Genomic DNA, 21,579 nt, shown 5'->3' with positions numbered 1-21,579 from the left:
AAGCACAATCAAAACTGCTCTGTGCATATCTCGGGCAAGTAGGACCCATTTCGATGCGGTGAATGAATCATGTAAAAATGTAAAGTCATTGTAAACATTAAGGATCAACTTTAAATGCCCTGAGCAGAAAGAATCACAGAAAACAAGAGGCGCAAGTATTTTAACTTTGTGAGTAACAAACATATGAAGCCAAGGAAAGCACAAAGGAAATCAACTGCACTTTTTCAATCAAATTTTAAAATTAATGAGCAAAGGAGAAATGAAATGCCAATGGGAGCTGAACCCGCACTCTGTATTATGCATGCAATGCTCCACCAATGGACCGTCCACTTTCTTCGGTCGACGTTCTGGGGAGATTGGCCCCCGAAAGCGTTAGCCAGCACTGCTCAGGGCTGGGGCAGTTGCAACATGACATATGTACAAATAGTATGTGGCATAAACCCTATAATTTATAAAATGTTAGCAGTGTGTTCAATGGGGCTGGCTGGTTCATCTTTAGAATAAAAACAGGAACAGCGCAACACAGGACAAGCGAGTAAACAGGACAGAGCGCTGACTAGCAACCAAATGCTTTATTTACAGAAGCAGCATATAAATACATCATGAAGGTGACAAAGAATAGAAAAACAAGGATAAGTGTCAGCCTTGAAGATAATCAATTTCTTTTGTTGAGAGCGTGAGGGACGCAGAGCTGATGCACGCGTCGGCACTTTTGAATATGCAAAGTGCTTCAAAGATTTTCCGCGCACGCTTTTCGCTATATCTGCCGATTATTTTGCACTTAAAGATCGGGGTGCAACCACATGTCTTACAGTGCGCAGGTAGATGACTGTACGAGTTCCCTTTTAGTGAAGCAGCATGCTCGTGCAGGCGATCATTAATGCACCTCCCCGTTTGCCCGATATAACAACGTTTACAATCAAGCAGGATTTTATAGACGACCTGCGTTGTACAGTTAATAAAGCCGCGAACATGATTCTTATAGCAGCTATTGCGCGCGACAGTATCCTCCCTATTGACTATTTTGCACAACCCGCTCAGTTTATTAGGGGCATTGCACACCACCCTCACTCCTGCCTTGGCCGCAATTTTCATAATGTTATGGGAAACACGGTGTACATAAGGAATGACGGCAAGCCTAGATCTCGAAGGCGGTGACTGCAAAGTTTGTTTTCCAGCGTTTTTTAACTCTTTTACAAGGTCACCAGCAGTACTGCACAAAACGCTGGTCGGGTAGCCTGCTGATGTTAGTCTGTTGACTTACGCTGAAACGCTCTGTTCAACAGAGTGCTCGCACGAGCGCTTCAGAGCAGCTCGCAAACATGCCTTAGCGATGCCTCATTTTACGCGTTTGGAGTGAGCGGACGAAAATGGGAGAAGCCCTTTCTTTGAGCAAGGCGAGTGGCTCCAGCACACGTGATGAGGTTTAAAAACAATCTCAATGTCTAAAAACCCTAAACGGTCATTAGCGGGCTCTTCCGTTGTTAATGTAAAATTCTTCATAATCGCACTGAAGGCGTCAATAATTGTCTTGGAGGTTAACTCCGTGTCACAAGGGTCAACTGGATAAAATACTAAAATGTCGTCTACAAAGCGAAATATTCTTGCGGTCGTCAGCTGTAGGCGAGCGAGTAAGCTCCTGTCATAGCGTGCCAACAAAATGTCGCTAAGTATGGGTGCCAAACATGAACCTATACACACTCCCTGCTTTTGAATTAAAACCTTATTGTCATGACAAATGAATGTGGATTTTAGGTAGTAAGTGAGCATTTCCATGAAGCTGCCGATGCTTGTTCCACAGGCATTTTGAAACTTAACTACGCCGTACTTATCGATGCAATCACCGACTTCCTCTAAAATCAGGTTACTTGGTAACGAATAGTACAAGTCTTTGACATCAACGGAAAAGGCGCGGCAATCTGGTGGGCACTCACTGTGCAAGAAAGTAGAGACTTTATGCGGCTTCATGGAATCTCTACTTTAGTCTCTCTCTTTACTAACGATTGAGTTTCTATACGTACAAGGATGGGAACCTACTGCAAGACCTTCAGAAATACTTTATGCTGCTTTTTACAGTAAAACACGTCAACTTAAGTTGATAAAGCACGGGTCACGCTAGCTTCGGCACGTATGTTGCTGCCCCCATACTGGCCACCCCGAGGAGACGTCGCTCAATATAGTCGCTCGCGTGGGGTACGACTTGTAGGCGACGAGCGAGCGCGACAGCCATCTCCATCGCATCGCTTGTCGCTGTCCCACACAAGATCGCTTGCATGGGGTTTATACTTAAGTTTCCTTAACGATAATTAGGAAAGAATGCCGAGCTGAAGTTCTGTAAACACACTTGTAATGCTTATAACTTATACACACTTGTAATAGAAATAATATACAAAGCACACATAACCCAGATAAACCAAAGTGATCAACAGCAAAAGATAACAGCAAACCTGAAAACACTCTGTTGTGAGCACTCGGCCACTAACGTGCTTTCAATGATGGCGAATTGCCTCTCGGGCTGCGAGTGTTATGGCATTAACAGATGACATTTTCTATTTTTTGAGGCAAAGCCTGATAATGAATTCGCATTAGTAACCGAGCGATCTAAACAATTCCATTCCATGACAGCAAGTGCAAAAAAAGTTCTTGAAAGTCTCATTGTGGTAAAAGTACTCTTACAGTGTGTGAATTTTTGTGCCATGTTACGCGGGATTCTGACGGATGAATGTACAATGATATGTCAATTTTATAATAGTTGTGAAGTAGCTGGAAAAAAAATTTCAGGAACGCTTGTTTTGCTCTAATCACCAGTGTTTGGAGGCTAGAACTTAACATATTTGTGGGAGATGAATCTTGCAGCCTTCCTCTGTACATTTTCTAGTTTTTTAATTTTAGTGACTGTATAAGGAAACCATACTGTGTTAGCATATTCTAATATCGGTCTCACATATGTAGTATAGACTAAAAGCTTGGTAGATTGAGGAGTCAGCCGGAGGCACCTGTGAAGATAAAACAGCTTGAGCAGAGCAAATGAAGTAATATTAGAAATATGCGCATCCAATCTGAGGTTTGAAGCAATCATGACACCTAAATATTTTTGTTCATTTACTTTTTGAAGCCTAGATTTTTTTCTTCTTTTCGGGCTGTTAGATTTTTTACTATTTTTCAGTCCTGCGAGGTCTGGAAAATCGGTTGGCAACTGAATCGGTTGGCAACTGAACAACTGAACTCTCGTATGCTACCTGAAGGCGTCAAAGCTGCCAGAAATGAGACCCTCATTATGTAATGAACGAGGAGAGAGAGGGCTCGAGTTTTGTAAGTCACAACTACATAAAATCAACAGACAATGAGAACAATGTAATGAATGGTTCATTAGTGATAGAGGGATACATACACACCCTACTTATCTCTACATGCAGCACATAAGCAGCAGCAAACTTGGAACAGCAACACATTGCTTTAGGACGCAGCTCTCAGGCAGCTGTTCATGCGGTGAGTGTCGGCGGCATAATCGAGCGAACGAGCAGTGAAAGATGAAAGGAAATGTGCAGTGCAGTGGGGAATGAAAGACACGAGGAGGAAAGCAAAGAGGAGGATTCAGCAAAACCAAGAGGCAGAAAGCGGAGGACAGTATGGCGAAAGCGTGAAAAGAAAAGCGTAGTGCGGCGATGGCTACTACAAGATGGCGCCAGAGTAGCGCGCGTCGTCTGGGAGGTCTGTCGGCGGCAGCTGCTGTAAATCGCGCCCACACATCACCCACCCGCTGGCTCTAGCTATCTCCAAATTCGTGAGGCAGTCGTGCCACGTTTCGTTCCATTTGCAACATGCCGAACAAGCCAGATTGTCTGCGCCATTCAATATATTGTGAAATGAAAACACGTATAGGGCTGCGCTCAAATTTCACATTAGGGAGTAACGGAATTGTCTGTGAATATTTTAGATAGATCTCAGTGCCCATGCTGTTGCTGATTTTGCCTGCATCAAGAACCTGTCTGAATAAACTTGCTTGATGAAAGTGCACCTCTGGTGTCCTTTCACCATTAAATGAGTTCAAAGGCACATGGTTGGAGACTGACGGTAAAATGTTTTGCAATAGAGTTAAACCTCTATATAACGAACTTCAATTGGCGCGCGTCTCAGCTATCGCTGCGCATGGCTGTAAGCATGGCTGAGCGCATACGCAGCCGCGCACCCTGCTTTAGAGGTAGCCTGCCGCGTGCGCAAAGGGTGGGCATGTCAAGATGGCATGGCATCATGTAATCTGTTTTCCTGCACATGTAGTATTTGAGGTTGCATAATGTCAAGTTTCGGCGACCTGCTGGGGCTTGAGGTAGATGAAGCAATCCCCGCTGCCACCACTTTTCATGATAGCGCCGTCTCAGTGCGGGCGATGCTGCTGGGGTGGAGTGCATGCGAAAGTGTGGCTGGCTTCACTTAATTCGTACCGCCGATGTGAAGATATCATTGACATGACATGAAACCACATCATTCATCAAAGGGAATTGTTTTCTCAATCAAGTTAGCTTTTTTCGATTGCCTGATAATTTAGAAAATTTTGCGGCCCCTTTCTGTGTAAGAAAAAAATCAATCGGTGATTGTACTTATTTGCATAAAAAGTTTAATTTCAATACGAAATTTCAATATAACGAAGCAAATTGCCGATTTTACCTACTTCGTCATATCGAGGCTTAACTGTACTTTACAAGCATTCCTAAAATCACAGAAGGAGCCCGAGTTGATAAACTTAAATAAAAGCTCAGGAGAATTGGCAAGTGCACACTTTTGCCTAAAAATGTTGCTGAATTTACATATACATACATTTGTGTGCACATGCAAGGAAAGGAGTGGAATGGTGTTTTATTTTTTCAGGAAGCTGGGCTTTCAATTAACGTTCACCAAGGTTGAACTTTGGGCTAGTTTGTTTTGCATACCTGGTGTTTTCCCAAAGCACTAGACATTGACAACAGGGTAGACATGCACAGCGCTGACTGAACATTATTTTCCTGAGGGCCGGTATAAATGTGCTTTGCAACAGGAAACAGGAAGATTAGCAGAAGCGTGGCACAAAAAATACAATCTGCAGAAAACATCCTACCAAATGTGTCACTTGTTTCATGATAGGAAATCGCACTCCTTTCTTGACAAGGGTAGCTAAGCCACATTCACACTTGTTACTCCATTTCAAAATTTTTTGCGCTTCTGTGATTTCTCTTGCAAACTACAATCGTAACAATGCCACCCCAAAGCGTCCACTAACAACCCCTCCTACAATACTCCTATGTTCTCGAAGGTGTTCGTTTAGGCACTGCCCAGTTTGACACTCTTGCATGACAAAACAATACAGTAAAAGACACCTTCACTACACAGGAAGATATCATCTTTACGCTTAGCGGTGCAACTTTGTATAAGGCCCGAGTAGACATTGACCTGATGGAACATTTAAAAAGAGCTTTTCAGGTGCCGAAAACATGACTTTCACACCAACTCATTTGACAATGTGCTTAACATTGTGGCTAATCTAATGCAGATACTGGATAACCACAACACTTGTATCTTGTTTTGGTGCTTTCGCTCTGGTATCTACACCACAGCTACAAGCTTTCTTATTTGAACCACAGTGCATGATGCCTTTGTCTTTTTTGCTGAAAGTAAGAGCCCATGCCACAGTGCGCAAATCTCCCTGAATGTTTCTTTTTCACACATTACCTCATTAAAAGCTGGGTTTCACCAATCGCGCACTTGGCATCCGAGATATGCTACATAAGGAGGCTTTTGTACATGATGCAAGTGCCTTGTGGTTTAAATTCCGGATGGATATTTACGCCTCATAGCCTTCTGGACATACCTTCCCTGGTCAAAGAGGCGACCCACGCGTAGGCAGGCTTGCAGCCCCAAAGAGATCTCGGTTAGCATGTCAGCCAACTTCTTCTGCACCAGCTGGTTAGATGCTAGGGGCCGCCCAAACTGATGCCTGCATAATTCATAATGAACCGAGGTGCCCCATCAACAAGAATTATCAAGTTGGTGTTTATTTACATGCACAACACATTTTTCAAAAAAGCACAAATGACAAAACAAAAACTCAATATGAATACATGCTGAGAAAACTCGTATTGGCTTATCGTACTACAGTGAACTCTCGTTAAGCCAAATTCTCACATATAATGAACAACATGGGAACGGTTGTTTGGTTTTTGATAGACTGAATGCAAAAAAAAAATCCGCTTAAGACAAACTGCCTCAGATGTACTCTTTGGTTAAGAGGAAGCTTTAGCTCGAGCCATACTCTGATGCGGCCTATTCAAATACATGTTGTGGGGTCTTCAGGTCTCACAGGAGTACCAACCACCGCGGGTTTGAGCTTAGCGAGCCAGAGGGCCGCGTCAGCCGTCAGCCTCCAGTGCCGCTATGCGCGAGCTCAGGCTGCAAGGGGCTACCGAGCGACACACTGTACCGCCCCGAGCTGGCCGATACCGTTTATCATATCCAGCGGCACCCGACACTGCACGAATGCCTGCTCCTGCACCAAGGGCGAAAAATACAGTCAGGGGCGCCCATAGCACGTAGAGCACGGGCTCCCCCCCAAGCTGGGACACGCCGCTAGGAAAAGTCCCGGTGGCTATGCTACTTGCTCTCGCAATAACCAACGGGCCAACTCACGAGAGCTCGGGCAATCTCCTTCGGCTTGGGCCTCCGATAAGTGCGGTTTGGCGTAGTACGACCTCACGCGAGCACTAGGCACCTGTTCTTCGGCTTAGTGTCGGGACGGGATCAACACGAGGTACGCGCTCCCCGCACAGGCAAAGCCGCCGTGTGTGAGCTCAGTCCTAGTCACAAAGGTGTCGGCAGACGAGAGGAAGCATGTACGTACCCGGTGCAGTCCCAAGGGAGAAGAGACACGCTAACACCACGAGAGTAGCCACCAGGGGCCGCTTCATGACGTCGTAGCTCCGCTCTCACCACGAACTATCACGAGTGGAGCGCCACCGCTGACAACCAGTTTGGAGCAAGGAGGGCGTGAGGTGTAGGGATTGCAGAAACAGCTAAAAGCGCCTGCACAATGGCACGTCGATTTCCCCAAATCCCCACAATGTAAAACGCAAAAATGTTTTTCTGAGATATCCCCTGGACCAATTTTGATGAAAATTGTTGCATTTGAGAGAAAGTTAAATTCTAGTGAGTGCTCGAAGCAGAATTTCAATTTAGGGCCTGAATTTTGTTACAAGAATTTTAAAAAATTGGAAAGTTTGAAAAATAATATAAGCATGAAGTTAACGAATTAACAGCTCTGCATCAAGGACAGATATTGCAGTTCTGTAAATGGCATCCATTAGATCATTGAAAGCGGACAAATTTGATATGTCATTTTATATCTTACATGAATTTGTTACGTTGTGTACAAGGGTTGTGCAAAAGCTGTACTTCCATATTACTGAATTTTTCAAGATTCATGTGTAACATATCAATTTTGTTCTCTTTAGATGTGCTATTGTATGTAATTCACAGGATTGTGGTGTCATCTTTCATTGCTGAGTTAGAGTTGTAAACTTCATAGTTTTGTTTTCTGAAAATGTTCTATTTTTGCCAATTTTTAATGAAAAATTGATGACTTAAATAAAAATTCGAACCCAACAGTCAATAGATTTTAAGTTTCCCTTTTAAATGCAACAAACTTCGCCAAATTTGGTGCAGTGGTTGCCAAGGAAAATGCATTCTCCTTTTACATGCATTTAGATAGGAGCACCCAAGCTAAAGCTTCCTCTTAAGACGAACATTTGGAGTGACCACCACTGCTACCGACCTGGCAGGCTAGGAGGGTGCCTGCGGCGCACAGCGCCCGTGGACAGAGGTGAAAACAAAAGGAAACAAAAAAGTTACAGTGACGTTTCACTACGTGAACGCGGGTGACATGCAAACATATGGGTGCTATAGTGCACATGACGCTATCGCCCCTTGGTGCACCTAGACGCCTACACTGTCCGCGTCACAGATTTTGTTCAAGACGGGGCTTGCGCAGCTGTGCCATACACAGCAGCCGCCAGACTAGAACACCCCCTTGTAAACATGCGCTTACTAACTACATTAGCAAGCATGGTGTCAGCGCGCACAGGCCAACATGAACACATCACACTCTATGACCACGGATGCTCGCTGTCAAAACACTGGCATGAGGAATCGCAGTGGCAGCAACGAGCGAAGTGACCTTCGTACTGTCTATCGCTTCAACGCAAATTGAGCAGTGGGAACACTGCGCACATAAAGCTAAGAGCCTTCGGCCCACCTAGACTGTGCCCCCAAAGCTTTCAAGACAAAGCACCCGTGCCCCCTTTCTCCCCTGCCTCGGTGTCGTGTGCGCGACGGAAGACGGCGCCGTGCCTTCCTCCTCGCTTTGCTTTCCTCCCACGCACACGCGAGATTGAGCTGCCGTCTTTGACTCACCATTGCATGCTTTCACTCGCACACACAGTGCACGGTACGCAAGGACGATGTTATCCCAAGACGAAGTCGGTGTGTCCGTATCATAAACAAAACCTGTAGAAATTGCTAGAGGAGGTCAACCCAGCACGCCTCCGTCTACCTTCCTCCTCTGCGACGCTTCGCCTCGTTTCTCCTTTTTCTGTTAAGTTTTCTGTTATGTTCAGCTAAATAAATGCTTTTTATGTCATTTTCCTCCCTTTGTAAGTCTACTTCATTTATTGTTTTGAAGTAAGATATTTGGTGAATCTGGTCATGTTGCCAATTATTTTTCTGATAAGACGAACAAATCTTCATGGTCCCTTCGAGTTCGTATTAAAGGGAGCCTACCGTAATAACACAAAAAAAGAACAATGACCATAGTTGTGTTGACATCTCAACTTCCACATGGAAGCCGTTTCACTAAACTAAAATGCTCAATACATTGATCTTAAGTTCACATTGGTTATCTGTTCAGGTGTCTTGCAGAGACAGGCGGGAAATTACTGCAGTTTCGACTTGGCCAGTTGTTGTTGACTGATAGTCAAAGATTCTAGATACTGCAGCCACACCCGGTTCTTTTCCCTGGCGATAACTGAAACTTGACTCAGTTGATGGTGCTCAGCGAGGGCATTAGAAGCAACCCTTCTCCTCTTGACATTGGTCATTAGGTGGCTCTCCATATGGTCACTTTGAGTGCCACTATGAATTTCAGTAACCATTGCTAATCTCACAATGTAATCAGTAGAAAACCAGAATATGGCTTGCTTTAATTAACCCTTTCCTGAAGGTGCTCCACTGATACACTGACGACTGCTTTTGCATCATCAATAAATACACGCTGCCTGCCTTCACGGATCACTTGATTAGCACTGAGGAAGCCATAAGGTTCACCGTTGAAGAGGAGGGCTCAGAGCGACCACCACCTTTAGACGTCGTAGTGGAAGGAGGACAGCCAGTGCTTCTCTTTCGAGGTTTACAGAAACGGGGTGTCTAGCAAGCCTTTGCGGAAATTTTCCAACTATTTCTGGTTTTCCATGACTTCCTCAGTGAAGATTTCCTCACTAAAAAACATCAGAATTTAGGAACTAATTTTTCTCAAAATGTCAAATAAAATGGACAATCCAGAAGAGACAAAACTTATGGGTGGGGTAGGAGTTTGCAGCTTACACAAGCAGTAGGAAAAATCTCAATTTTTTGCTACGCCTTGCACTTCAGCATACCTACTTAAAGAGTAACTGTCATGGCAACCTCGAGTAAAGTGTAGCGCGCCAAGAAACTCGCTCTTTGATTTCACACCTCAAGCCTGTGTACCACATACATCACTTTCTTTCCCACGCACTTCTTAGTACCTGCATCAACCGTGCCCATTCAACTTCATGAATACCTTGTCTGCGCCCCTTTATCCACATGTAAACACCTTGGGAAAGCCCTGACAATGTGTTCATTGCTTTGTCTACATTTTGTGATCGTCTTTGTGTAACAAAGCAGGAGTGCAAGTTGGATGACGTGCTATTCAATACCGATGCAAGTGCCGCAACAAGTAAATGCATCCAAATGCAGTACACTTGCAGACTTATCAAAACGGTGGCCGACCGGTTCTCTACCTCATAGTTACCTGACACAGTAACATTTCTGATGGCCATTCGTTTCATGGTTTTTTGCGGCAAGACGAGGAAAAAGATGTTCCAAGGTAGCATGTAACCTGTAATGCACGTCTCTGGTAGTACCCCACTCTCCAACAATGTAGCCAGTGATTTATTTCGAGAGGAGTCCTTGGCAGCCGCAAGTACCCTGAATTGCCAACAAAGGAACAGCAACCGATTGGTCGATCAGCACTACAACAGGGAAGCCTGTAAGTTCAAGTCGCTCCTACGAAAGCACTGCCAACATTGACAATATTGACAAGCACTGTTTTAACTATCGCATTCTTTGGTTCTTTTTATGTCCCTATGTTGCATTGTTATATTTTTATGACCTTTGTTTTTATTATCTACCTTGTATACACTCCCCCCTTATGTAATACCCTGACAGGGGCCTTTAAGGGGCAATAAATGATGATGATGATAATGAACACACCTGTGACCTCTTGGGCCACAGTTCATAGAGTGGCTGCCGCTGCACTGCATGATGGCCGCAGATGGCCTTGCACCCTAGCTTTGAAAATCTGGCTCTGATGCCAGCCAAATTCAGCAGACTTTGCTAGATTAAAGGGACCCTGAAACGCTTTTGATGATTTTCTACAAACGTACTGAGTCGTTAGAGTAGGTCCTTCTGATCATTAATTGACACATCTAAGTGCTCTGCGTAAAGCGTGTAATTTATTAAAAGGTTTTAAAAATGCACATCGCTGCCGATCGCAGCGCACTGCTCGGCGGAATTTTAAGCCGCCCCTACCCATATGACCGAAATCACCCATATGACGTCAGTGGGGCGAGCTATCCGATTGTCTGACCAGGGCGCGTGATCGATAATTTTTCCAACTTTATGGTAAACAAATGATCTTCGTAATAGTTGGAATGTTAGTTAATTTGTTTTTATAAAAAGAAAGTAGCATAAAGAGAATGCACAAGAACAATTTTTCAGTACACTTAAGCACTTCCGGCACACAGCAAGTGTCGTCTGCCTGTGTTACAATGTATTCCATTTTGACGAGAGCTCCGCGGTCAGAGTTGGTCTGTCTTTTCGCGAGCACTATGATTCGACTTTGTTGCCTTGTGGACTGCAAACGTAGCGACTGGCAATATGTCAAGCTGCGACATCGTGTCCCTCTGCAAGGCAGCGCACGAGCGAACTGGCTGCTGCTATCCGATCGGCGCCAGGATTTGTGCATTTGTGGCCGTCACTTTACACCAGAAGATTACTAACGGAAAAGCGTTTCGCGAGTCCCGTATTAGGGCAAACGTAAGCGCAAGGGGACAGGGTCTGGCCGCTTGACTGTGCCGTAACGGGATGAGCCGAGATGAGCAGAAGGGCAAATGTGAATGGTCTGCACGGTGCAGCCACCTGGTGGCATAGAGCTCAACCATACACAGTAGCAGCAATGAAGCGTATTCTTCTTTGCTGCTGGTGCGTATTTTTCACAGGAGTGTAATCATCAACACATTGTTTTTATAAATGTTTAAAATGTTTTACACTTGGTTAGAGCAATATTAGCGCTTTGTTTGGCTGGTTAAGCGCTGCGCCAACAAGTGTCTGGACCGTGCAGACCGATCAGGCCGCTCACGTACGTCTACGCCAAAGTTCCTTCATCAGCTTGAGTTTCTGCCTCCAGTCATTTGCCGAAATGACCAGCTTGCCTGTGGTTAACGGAATACCAGACACGTTCGGCGCTACGACAGAATGCTCGCAACGCACGCTGCTTCGATAGCTCTCGCTTGGGGTCGACAGCCAAGCGGCTAGCGGAGAGGTTTCGCGCGGGCGGGGGCGGGCTCCAAAACAAACGGAAGTGGACGATGTGACGTCGCATCGTGACGCAGGACCAGTGAAGGCGGAGCTTAGCCCCGCTCGCTCGGCGAACGAGTTGAGGAGGAAAAGCATGGCTGGGGAGGAGGGTAACTTCTAATCGCTTGTAGCTCCATTAATACGTAACGCTTCACTTAAATTGTGGTGCGAATGTTCTACTTAAGCTGTACCCTACGCGTCTACAAAATTTGTCCTAACCGTTTCAGGGGCCCTTTAAGGAGAGAGAGGAGGAGGAGGATGGAGAGGGGATGACAGGGTGAAGGAGAGAGGAGTGTGAAACAGTGGGGGTGACAGAATGAAAAGGGGGACAGAGAAAAGAATCGGCACCGTGTCTCGTTTTTTCTTTTTTTAATCTTCAACCCTTGCTCTGCCCCCAACCTTGACCAACCAGCTTGCCCCATTCTCTGCTCTTCAAGAGAGGGGTGAAGGAAAGAGAATGGTGAGAGGGAGTGGAGTGAAAGAAATGAAGGAGGTATTGCAATCCGCAGATTAAAAAAAAGCAAAAACAAACAAAATTCAATTCAATAAATCAATAGATGAATGGAGTTACATGCTTATTGCACAACCACACATACTAGCACAGTGCCTCGCTTTTAGCTGTTTTCCAGATGCTGGCTGCCGACAAATGGCAGTTTCCGCGTGCAAGAGCATAAACTCTACCCCCACAATGACTGACAAAGCCTTCCATTCGGTGAAAGAAATGAGTACAAGTTTCTGCCATTGCGGCTGGCTCAATGGCAAGCCGGAAGCGCGTCGCAGTCGCTGATGACACAAACATTATCTATAGTTTGTTTTTCATACAAGAAAGTAGTCGGTAAATAAACCAATGTCCTGATTTTATCTTTCGTGACATGCAACAACCACTGTCAAACATGCAGCATGAATGAGAGCTGCCGTACGATGCAAGTTGAAGCCTGTGTCCCGCTGCAGTGCACTGCGAAGCTCGCGATGCTCACATTGCGTGTCACGTCCACTGCACTGCATGTGACACACGATGTGAGCACCACGAGCTTCGCACTACATCTGTTGTGTCATAGCCTTTTTCCTTTTTTTTTTTTGCAAATTGATGTGATAAGTAATAAAGTATCAGGGTGTCTACCAAGATGACATTTTCAAATTCCCTGAGTTTTCCAGGTTTTCCCTGAGTGCCTTTGCAAAATTCCCTGAGTGACGCAAAACTATGTTTTATGTCAAGAGGGGCTGAAACCACGTTGCCTGATACTGTCACTCTCTAGTAAGCACATGAAAAAAAAACAAAAAGACGACTTAATTCAGTTTCACTACTAAGGAGTAGTGCTTATGTTATTCAAAAAGAGAACAGAAAGGAGGGATTAGTAAAATGCACAGCAAATAAAATGTCTTCGAAAAGAATTGCAAATCGAGTCGAACATCCTCAAATACGAATAAAACATAGATGCATACAGAAGCAAATATTTTCGAATATGAGCTATTTCTATCAACTGATAGCAAGCTCAGTGACATGAGGCCCGAACTTTGTCACAATTGAGATTCTCTCTCAACAGCTCGTAGATATAAGGTCAACCTCATCTGTCCTGACATACTCTCAGCCCGCGCATGATGTCCGAGTGTTCCATTTCACTGCTATAAAGAGTTTATTTTGGTTTGGATGAGGGACACCTTCATCTCAATATCAGCGAACACTTCTTTTTTTTTAGCTCAAGCTCCTTCAAAACGGCGGCAGCACGCTTCCTTTCCTGTTCATTCCTCAATGTCTAGGTTCTTTCTATTCTTGTTCTCCTTCCGCCACTCGTTCGCCCCACGGAACATTTGAAGCATCTTCTTGGTCAGTTGCACAGTCCACGTCCGATTTTCCGAACTCCTTAGGGGCCGCGAAAACGTTCGAAAAATCGGCCAGTTGGAAAAAATAAATGCATGTTATTTACTGCCCTTGAGGGCTCGAACCGCCACAAGCACATTCGAAAACGCTCTGAAGGCCTGTCGGTACACGTATTAGGCATATCGATGCTTGTACAGTAACAGGAGATACCGGATGCATGCGTCGATAATTAAGGAATATATACTGTGTCCCGTGGCAATAGCCCCTTCCCACTCTTGTTATGCTTCACTGCAATACTTTTGCGTATGCTACACCAAGTAAGATTTCTGTAAAGAGACGAAGCTGACTTTCGGGAACCGGCATTATGCAACGCACCGCGCTTTCCAAGCTTCTAAGCCAATCGTGAGGACCACAAAGGCACAGTCGGTGCCATTGCAAAGCCACCACCGCTGCCTTTTTGATTACCTCACCAACTCGAACCGGCGCTCTCGCACACAGATCCGCTGGCAGCCGTAACACACCACTGCGGCAACGCTAGAACTAGCTGCTTAGACGTTCGCTATTAAGCTTCTTACCGTTGTGTGCCGTGTTTTTCATTGGAAAAATTCGCTGCTGTCAGCAGCGAATTAATGCAGTTTCGGACCTGCGTTCACGGCAAAAAGTCCGGAAAATCAGACGGTGAAGGGTTCTTGCGTCCGAAATTTCAGACGTTCTGATACATTGACTCTATGGAGTACGTGGTGGTGCCGCGAAGCCGTCTAAATTATCGGGCATCTGGACAACAGGGCGTCAAAGACGTTCATTACGATTCCTGTCTGTTACTCGATCCAGCATTCCCGCGACTTTCGACCCTTTCAACAATATTACCGCTAATTTTCTCTGATAGAGGCACAATTTCCCTGAGTTTTCCCTGACTTTTTCCAGACTACTCAAGATCCCTGAGAATTCCCGGTTTTCCCAGTTGGTAGACACCCTGAGTATTCTCAAAAGGATTAATTTTGTGATTGTCAGTGGTTATTTATGAAGCACAGAAAGCTACAGCTTCGAAGCAAGCAGGTGAGGACTAGCGGCACTGTTGACACTGAGCCGAGTGCCATGGGCAGTGGTGAGCCACTTGCGTGGTCATCCCGAAAACATTTCGTTGGTGGTGCGTCATCCAGTTTGCTGCTGCAGCAAGCTTGCCGTTAGCATTTTTGTCTGTGCAGTGCAGCGCCACATGCACGCATTGCCGCAGCAAAGTGTGTTGTCTATGCACCATCTAGACAAAGCTTGCATAGCATAAGATTTTGTCCATTATAGGTGATAGCCCGTTTAGACTGGTCTGTAAAAATCAGAATTTGTTGCATAATACAGTTAACTTCTGTTCATTCAACCCTGACAAGACCGGCGAAATCAACTGAATTATTCGGCGGGTCGAATTAATCAAGATGCATAAAATGTGTCATATACACAACGCCAATTCATTTGGCAGTATTTGATGGCCCCGAATCAAATGTGCACCCACTTCCTATGTGTCCACTGTAAAAAAAAAACTAACGTAGAAAAGACAGTAAAGCTCCTAAACAAAGCAGAAATCCAACGCGCACTCGATTGTTTAGCAAGAAAAATGAGCAAGGGTCCAATATGTGTTGCACAATAATGACCAGTTTCCTAAAGTCAGCTTCGCTGCAGTACATTCGTGTTATGCGGCAAAGCACACAAATTCCAAAATGGCGGTTTTGGTTTTGTGTCCGACTGCACCGCACAAACAATTTTCGGCCCAATTTCCTCGTAAAAGAAAATAAAAAGCATGAATCGGGTAAATACCGTAATCAGACATTGTGAGCTCTGGCTATTGCTTGAACGAAAATCTTCCTAGGGCATGCCAAAAATAGGTGTTTTCGACGAGGGACGCCGTGTGTTTGACGCATTCAGTGTCCTCCAAGCTCCGTTGAGACAGGCATTGATACTAAAGGGGTTGCTATTGGGGTCACCATAGGAGACAGGCGCGTGAATGCTGACTGGTCAAGCTTTAATTATTCAGTGAAGGCCAATTTTTCAGGATCAAAATAATGAAGCCTTGGGCCTATAGCTTGGGAAAGCTTGGGCCAGCGCTGTTCCATAGGCACTGACCATGACCTTCAGTCGGGATCGAATTAACAGGAGTCTACTGTATAGGTAGACCAAACTATATATAATTATAAGTTCGAATAATCGTGTGTTGTATGCGGATACATTGTAAGAGGCATGGATGGTACTGACCCGAAGTAGGTTGGCAAATGCAGCTGCCTGACTGAGAGTGCACAGTGGTGCATGCACCTTCCCAGTTGGCCATTATTAAGAGAATCACCGTTTGGTGAGCATCAGCTGTGTAACAATATAAGTAATAGCCAGGTCGATATAGAGCTGTGCTGAAGACAAGACTCACCGATCAAGAGTGTACTGTCGTGCTGTCTCAAGGCAGAACTCGGCTGCACCCAGGGCCCCCCAGGAGATGCCATATCGGGCGCTCGTCAGGCACTGGAATGTAGACTGCACACACCCAATCCTCTGTTTGATACACACAGCACATGACACTTGCACACCAGACCTGTTTGCCACTATCTCTGTGCACACAAATTCCTTAGCTCAGCAACAGTGGACTCTTCCGTGTGAAATGGCTTGGCTAAGAATAGTTGCTATAAATGCACCTAAAGCAGTGCACTTGTATGCTGTCAGCACTGTCCCCTTGTTTGCGATCTGAAAGCTGTTGTTTGCTCGTGTACAGCAAGAAATGCCCATAACTGAAACATGTCTGGAATGCCAATGTTCCCTCACAGCACATTGTTGCATCAACAGCCACAAATTCACAGTACCATGACATTAGTGCAGTAGAAATGGCGTTTCAAGCATATTGCAGCATCATTTATTATAAAAGTGAGTGTTAGTGTGTTCAACCTACCTGACCATTATTTCCGAGATGCCACGAAGCAGCAATTTCTCGTCTATGCATGCAACAGCATCATCCGTAAATGCGGCAATTTGGCAACACGTTGCTGACACCACCAGACAAGTGAGGAAAAAAAAAACCTGAGGATCCCACGTGTTGTGAAATTCAGGTTAAGAGCAGCTTTCCTTGTTGTTTACGAGGAGCACTGTTCTTATCTAGCAGCCATTTGCTAAATCGCACTGCTAAGTTGAACACATTTTCACCAGGAAATGCCCCACTACACATAAACCTGTGGCGCTCGAACATTACAGAGTCTATCATGCATACTACACTGCAAACTGAACTCATCCTGTGCAAAAGTGGTTGTCAGACCACTTGTTTGTAGACCACTGACATGGTGCAGTTACACTGCTGCCTGATCGCTGCCTCAGTGGTGAGGAATCGGTGAGCCATTGACCTTTCGGTTGGCTGAGGCAAAGAGCTGGTTTGCCACAGAAATACACTTTTGGCAGTCTCAAACCTATATGTATGCCCCGTATGGTCTTGATATTAACTCAAAAAATGAATAAATACAGTGGAGCCAACTTCATCAATCAATGTGGCATTTTGGGATAAAAATTACCTGACTAGATTCATTCACATTTGATAGAATTGCTTTCCCTGCACATGGATAAAACTGCATTTACAATGTTGACTTGCAAGAGGCTACTGCACATTTGCTGTGCTTCAAGCAAGAAAAGAATAATAATAATAAATCGGAGAACAAGGACATGAAAGGAAGACTACGCCCCAAAAGATGTGGCAGCAGTTGTGCAACAGTACTCAACCAGGATTGAACGAGTTCCATACCAAACTAGCACAAAAAAAAAAATACAGAACTGCAGCAGCACAAGCAGCAAAAACAACAGCAGTACATTGGAACAACTATTGGAGAGACAAAAGATAATGGAGGATTGATAACACTGGCTACTATGGCACTCCATTGACCTCCTGGATGGTGATAACAGCGCACTGTACATTTTGGTTTGTTTTACAAATGAGGGTAGCATCAGTGGAACAAGGCTGTCATTTTTCTGCATCTTTGCCACAGGCTTGGCACAATTTTTCACAAAAATGCCATTTCGGTGCAGGTTGGCACTTGCAGAAGATTCCTCTCGGTGTAATTTGGTACAATGAACAACTTTAGAAAAGTTGGTGCCACCTGTGATGCCAAGGATGTTATGGGAACTTTGAGTGTCGGTTTTGAAGGCAGTGCTGTGTAGCTAGATATCCTGTGCTGGGTGAAGTAGCTTCAGGCACACAAGCGTGGGCCATCCCAAGTATGCAGTGCTCGCGCTTCGATGCGCATGAAATGTCTTGCGCCCTCTGTGCCTGCTTGCCCTATGCATGGAAACGTGTAAGGTCTAATGTTTTTTTTTTTTTTTTTCACAGGCTCTTCAGCTGCACTTGCAGAAAAAGAAAATTAAATTATGGGGTTTTACGTGCCAAAACCACGACCTGATTATGAGGCGCGCTGTAGTGGGGGACTCAGGAAATTTAGATCACCTGGGGCTCTTTAATGTGCACCTAAACATAAGTACACGGGTGTTTTCGCATTTCGCCTCCATTGAAATGTGGCCACCGTGGCTGGGATTCGATCCCGTGACCTTGTGCTTAGCAGACCAACACCACAGCCACTAAGCAACCATGGCAGGTTACACTTGCCCACGCAACCTACATTTTGTGAGAAATGTCTGAGAAGATATTGTTACGGGGATGTTGCGAGTATAGAAAGACTATGTTTACAATACAGTAAAACCTCGTTAAATCGTACCCGCTTAAACAGTAGTTTCATTTTTAAAGTAGTCAAATTCCCAACTCAGCAGCCATTAAACATAATGTGTTTTGTATCCACATAAACCGTACTAGCTTATTGCGTACATATCGGTTAACATGTAGTGTTTCCACTTTTCGTCGCTCAAACCCGCCAGTGCATCATTTTCATCAGGTGGCCCAGCAGAACAACAAGCTTCAGAGATCAGAACAACGGCCTCCAAGCGCCCTGTGCGTTCGCGCATGAAGCCACATCAACATCAACATCATTTTGGCAGCGTGCCAGACAGCGTTGTGGCATTGCGGAAGTGAGGACTCGCGTCATGCCAAAGCTCGGATAAAAAAGGCGCCGGATGCTCAGCATAGAAGAAATATTAGACATTGTTCGTGCTATCGAACGTGACACGAAGAAGTCGGCGTTGGCATGCGACAGGGATCTGCTGTTGACTACGGTGTGTGGCATTTGGAATGCAAAGAAATTGCTCGGCAGCGCTGCTGCAACCACAAAGAGACGTCATCTGCGAGGTTCGACTTTTTGCCATCATTGCCTCTGTTGTTGCCGAAGTGTCGGCTAGCAACAGTGATGAGGACGACACGGAAAGCGACAGCACGGGCAATTCAGGCCCGACAGTGGCAGAAGCTGCGCGTTACGTCAGCCTCATGAATGCAATTATCGCGACGAGAACAGCACCCCACAATGAAAAAGGCGTCCCGTGACTTCTGCAGTGCTACCGCATGCGTGCACGGATAATTCGTAACGCCAACAAGGAATCTGCCATGCAAGTGTTTGCTGAGAGGAGGGGGGATGGCTGGAAAGCTGCCTCGCAGCTTCAGTAAGTTTGAGGCTGCTGTTGTCTCTGCTAGGCCGCCGCAGCATCAAACGAAAATAAGACTTTTATCGCGTGAAGTGAATAAATACTGCACGTTTTTTCCCCTTTTATCGCACTCTCACAGAGTTCTATTTTCAACAGGTAAATGGTCGATCTCATGCTATTTCGGTTAAACAGTACTACTGTTTAGTACATATTTTTTCCAAGCTCCGGACAACTACGGTTTAACGAGGTTTCGCTGTATATAGAAAGGATGAGTCAGAGTAGTTAAGATGGCTGAGCATCAACACAGAGCAGCCAGCGTCTCCGATCTTCTTCTTCCTCTCTCTTCTTTCATCCTTCTGTAACATGACCCCCGGGTGACCGTAATTTACCACAATTTTTCTAGGGTGACCGTAAAGTGAGAAAAAAATATTTTGCGTTGGTATATATGTACTCTTCATTCATGAATAACAACAGTAAAAAAGGAAGTGAACTTATAAGAAGTGAAAATTGGTGCATTGTTCTAGTTCAAGGCTTTGAAGATGTGCACACAAGACTATTTCGCAACACTCAAATGTTCCTGCTCTTACACTAATATGTACATCCATAGCATAATCGAACTACATAGGTGCGCGCACTCAAGAAAACTGTGTGGTTGTGTGCCCATCAAAAAAGCAAAACGTGTGACAAACTTCCGCTAATCTTCATCTTATTGCCAACCAGAGGCAATTAGTTTTCGCGACTCTCAAGAAAGACGAAAAGCAATGGTGGCATGCACGGTGGCACCCTTCCTATGCGCTCCCCCATGAGCACTAAACGAGCGAGAAACAAGCGGTCACCCTTTGAGCGATTAGTAACGAGATAGCCATCAGTTTTGCAAGCGCAAGAAGCTGAAAACGCCAGCGGAATAAAGCCAAAGCCGCCATCCACCCGCGCCAATGCACGAGCGGTACTTATGGTGTTTACTGCAAATCATATTGACCGCAAATAGAACAAAAAGGGACAGCGGAAGAGAACACATGTGTTCTCTTCCGCTGTCCCCCTCGTCTTTATTCGCGGTCAATATGATATGCGGTACTATATCGACGCGCGGGAGCGAACTAGCACTAAAACAAACCATGCAACGAAAACCGAGAGAGGCAGACGCGCGAAAGAAATTCCCTGTATTCCCACATAGTGGCAGCACATGACAGAAAAAAAAAAAGCTAGCAAATTGGCGCGCTTTTTAAAGGTACAGATGGCACCGTAAATATACGGCATCTACCATTTCGGACTTCGTTCGCGGCGCCGTATATTCTTGTCATTGACCCTCAAAGGGTTAACTTGTCGTAGGACTTCATAAGGCCCTGTGTAGCAAGAGAGAGAAGCTTCTGGGAGAGGCCAACCCAACAACATGGTGACCAGAGGAGCACCCAAGCACCTGGCGCGAACTTAACATCGCGATGGCAGCGGTCGTAACACTCTTTTTGTATGTGCTGCGAGGCTAATAAACAAGACCTGGCGACTTGACGTGCCATGTGAGCGCGATCGATGACTTCACGAGCGCACTCAGTTTCAACACGCGGTACAGAAGGGAGGATGGTGTCAAACAGCAATGTGAGGTCGCGACCATACAAGAGATAAAAGAGCTAATATCCTGCGGTGTCACATCGGGACGAGTTATACACTAATGTCACATAAGCTAGGGTGGCATCCCAGTCGCAGTGATCGTTGGAGACATAGATCGACAGCATCTGTGATTTTTCGGTTGAGATGTTCTGTAAGACCGTTGGTTTGTGGGTGGTAGAAGGTGGACAGCTTGTGCTCAGTGACACAAGAGTGGAAGCGGTCATCGACAACTTGAGACAAGAACAAGCAGCCGCAGTCGGTAAGTAACTGTCGTGGTGCACCATGGTAGAAAATGACGTCGTGGAGGAGAAAATCGGCGACATCTGTTACACTACTAGTCGGCAATGCCTTTGTTATCGCGTAGCGTGTCGCGTAATTAGTAGCAACGACGATCCACTTATTATCTCTAGTCGTCAGAAAAGGGCCAAGCAGGTCAAGGCCTACGCAAAAGAACAGTTCAGAGGGAACTTCAATAGAATGCAATAGTATGACAGGTGGAAGGAGAGGTTTCTTCCAGCACTGACACAATTCGCAAGTTGCAACATAATAATGCACAGGGCGGTAGAGACATGGCTAGAAGAACCAGCGTCATATGCGGTCGTATGTACACAAAACTCCAAGGTTTCCCGCCGTCGTTTCATCGTGAAGTTGTTCGAGAACGACAGATCGCAGATGACGAGGAAGGACAAGGAGCAACTCAGGGCCGTCAGGGTTGATATTGCGGC

At 45.4% G+C, this 21,579-nt stretch overlaps 1 protein-coding gene across 2 annotated transcripts in view; it reads right to left on the bottom strand.

Annotated features, from left to right (window-relative positions):
• Nucleotides 1-21,579, bottom strand: part of LOC142576686 (glutaryl-CoA dehydrogenase, mitochondrial) — an 88,762-nt gene that overhangs the window by 1,391 nt on the left and 65,792 nt on the right. Inside the window, exons 6-7 of one of the 2 annotated variants that reach the window (XM_075686918.1) lie at nucleotides 16,122-16,225; nucleotides 5,843-5,968 (exon numbers count right to left, since the gene is read on the bottom strand). In XM_075686918.1, coding sequence (XP_075543033.1) covers nucleotides 5,843-5,968; nucleotides 16,122-16,225 — 230 coding nt within the window. The remainder of the gene's footprint in view (nucleotides 1-5,842; nucleotides 5,969-16,121; nucleotides 16,226-21,579) is intronic. The other variant, XM_075686919.1, reaches the window with a different exon arrangement.

The sequence above is a fragment of the Dermacentor variabilis genome, chromosome 3 (genome assembly GCF_050947875.1).
Source record: "Dermacentor variabilis isolate Ectoservices chromosome 3, ASM5094787v1, whole genome shotgun sequence".
Lineage (NCBI taxonomy): Eukaryota > Metazoa > Arthropoda > Arachnida > Ixodida > Ixodidae > Dermacentor > Dermacentor variabilis.
This window is presented reverse-complemented; position numbering and strand designations above follow the sequence as displayed.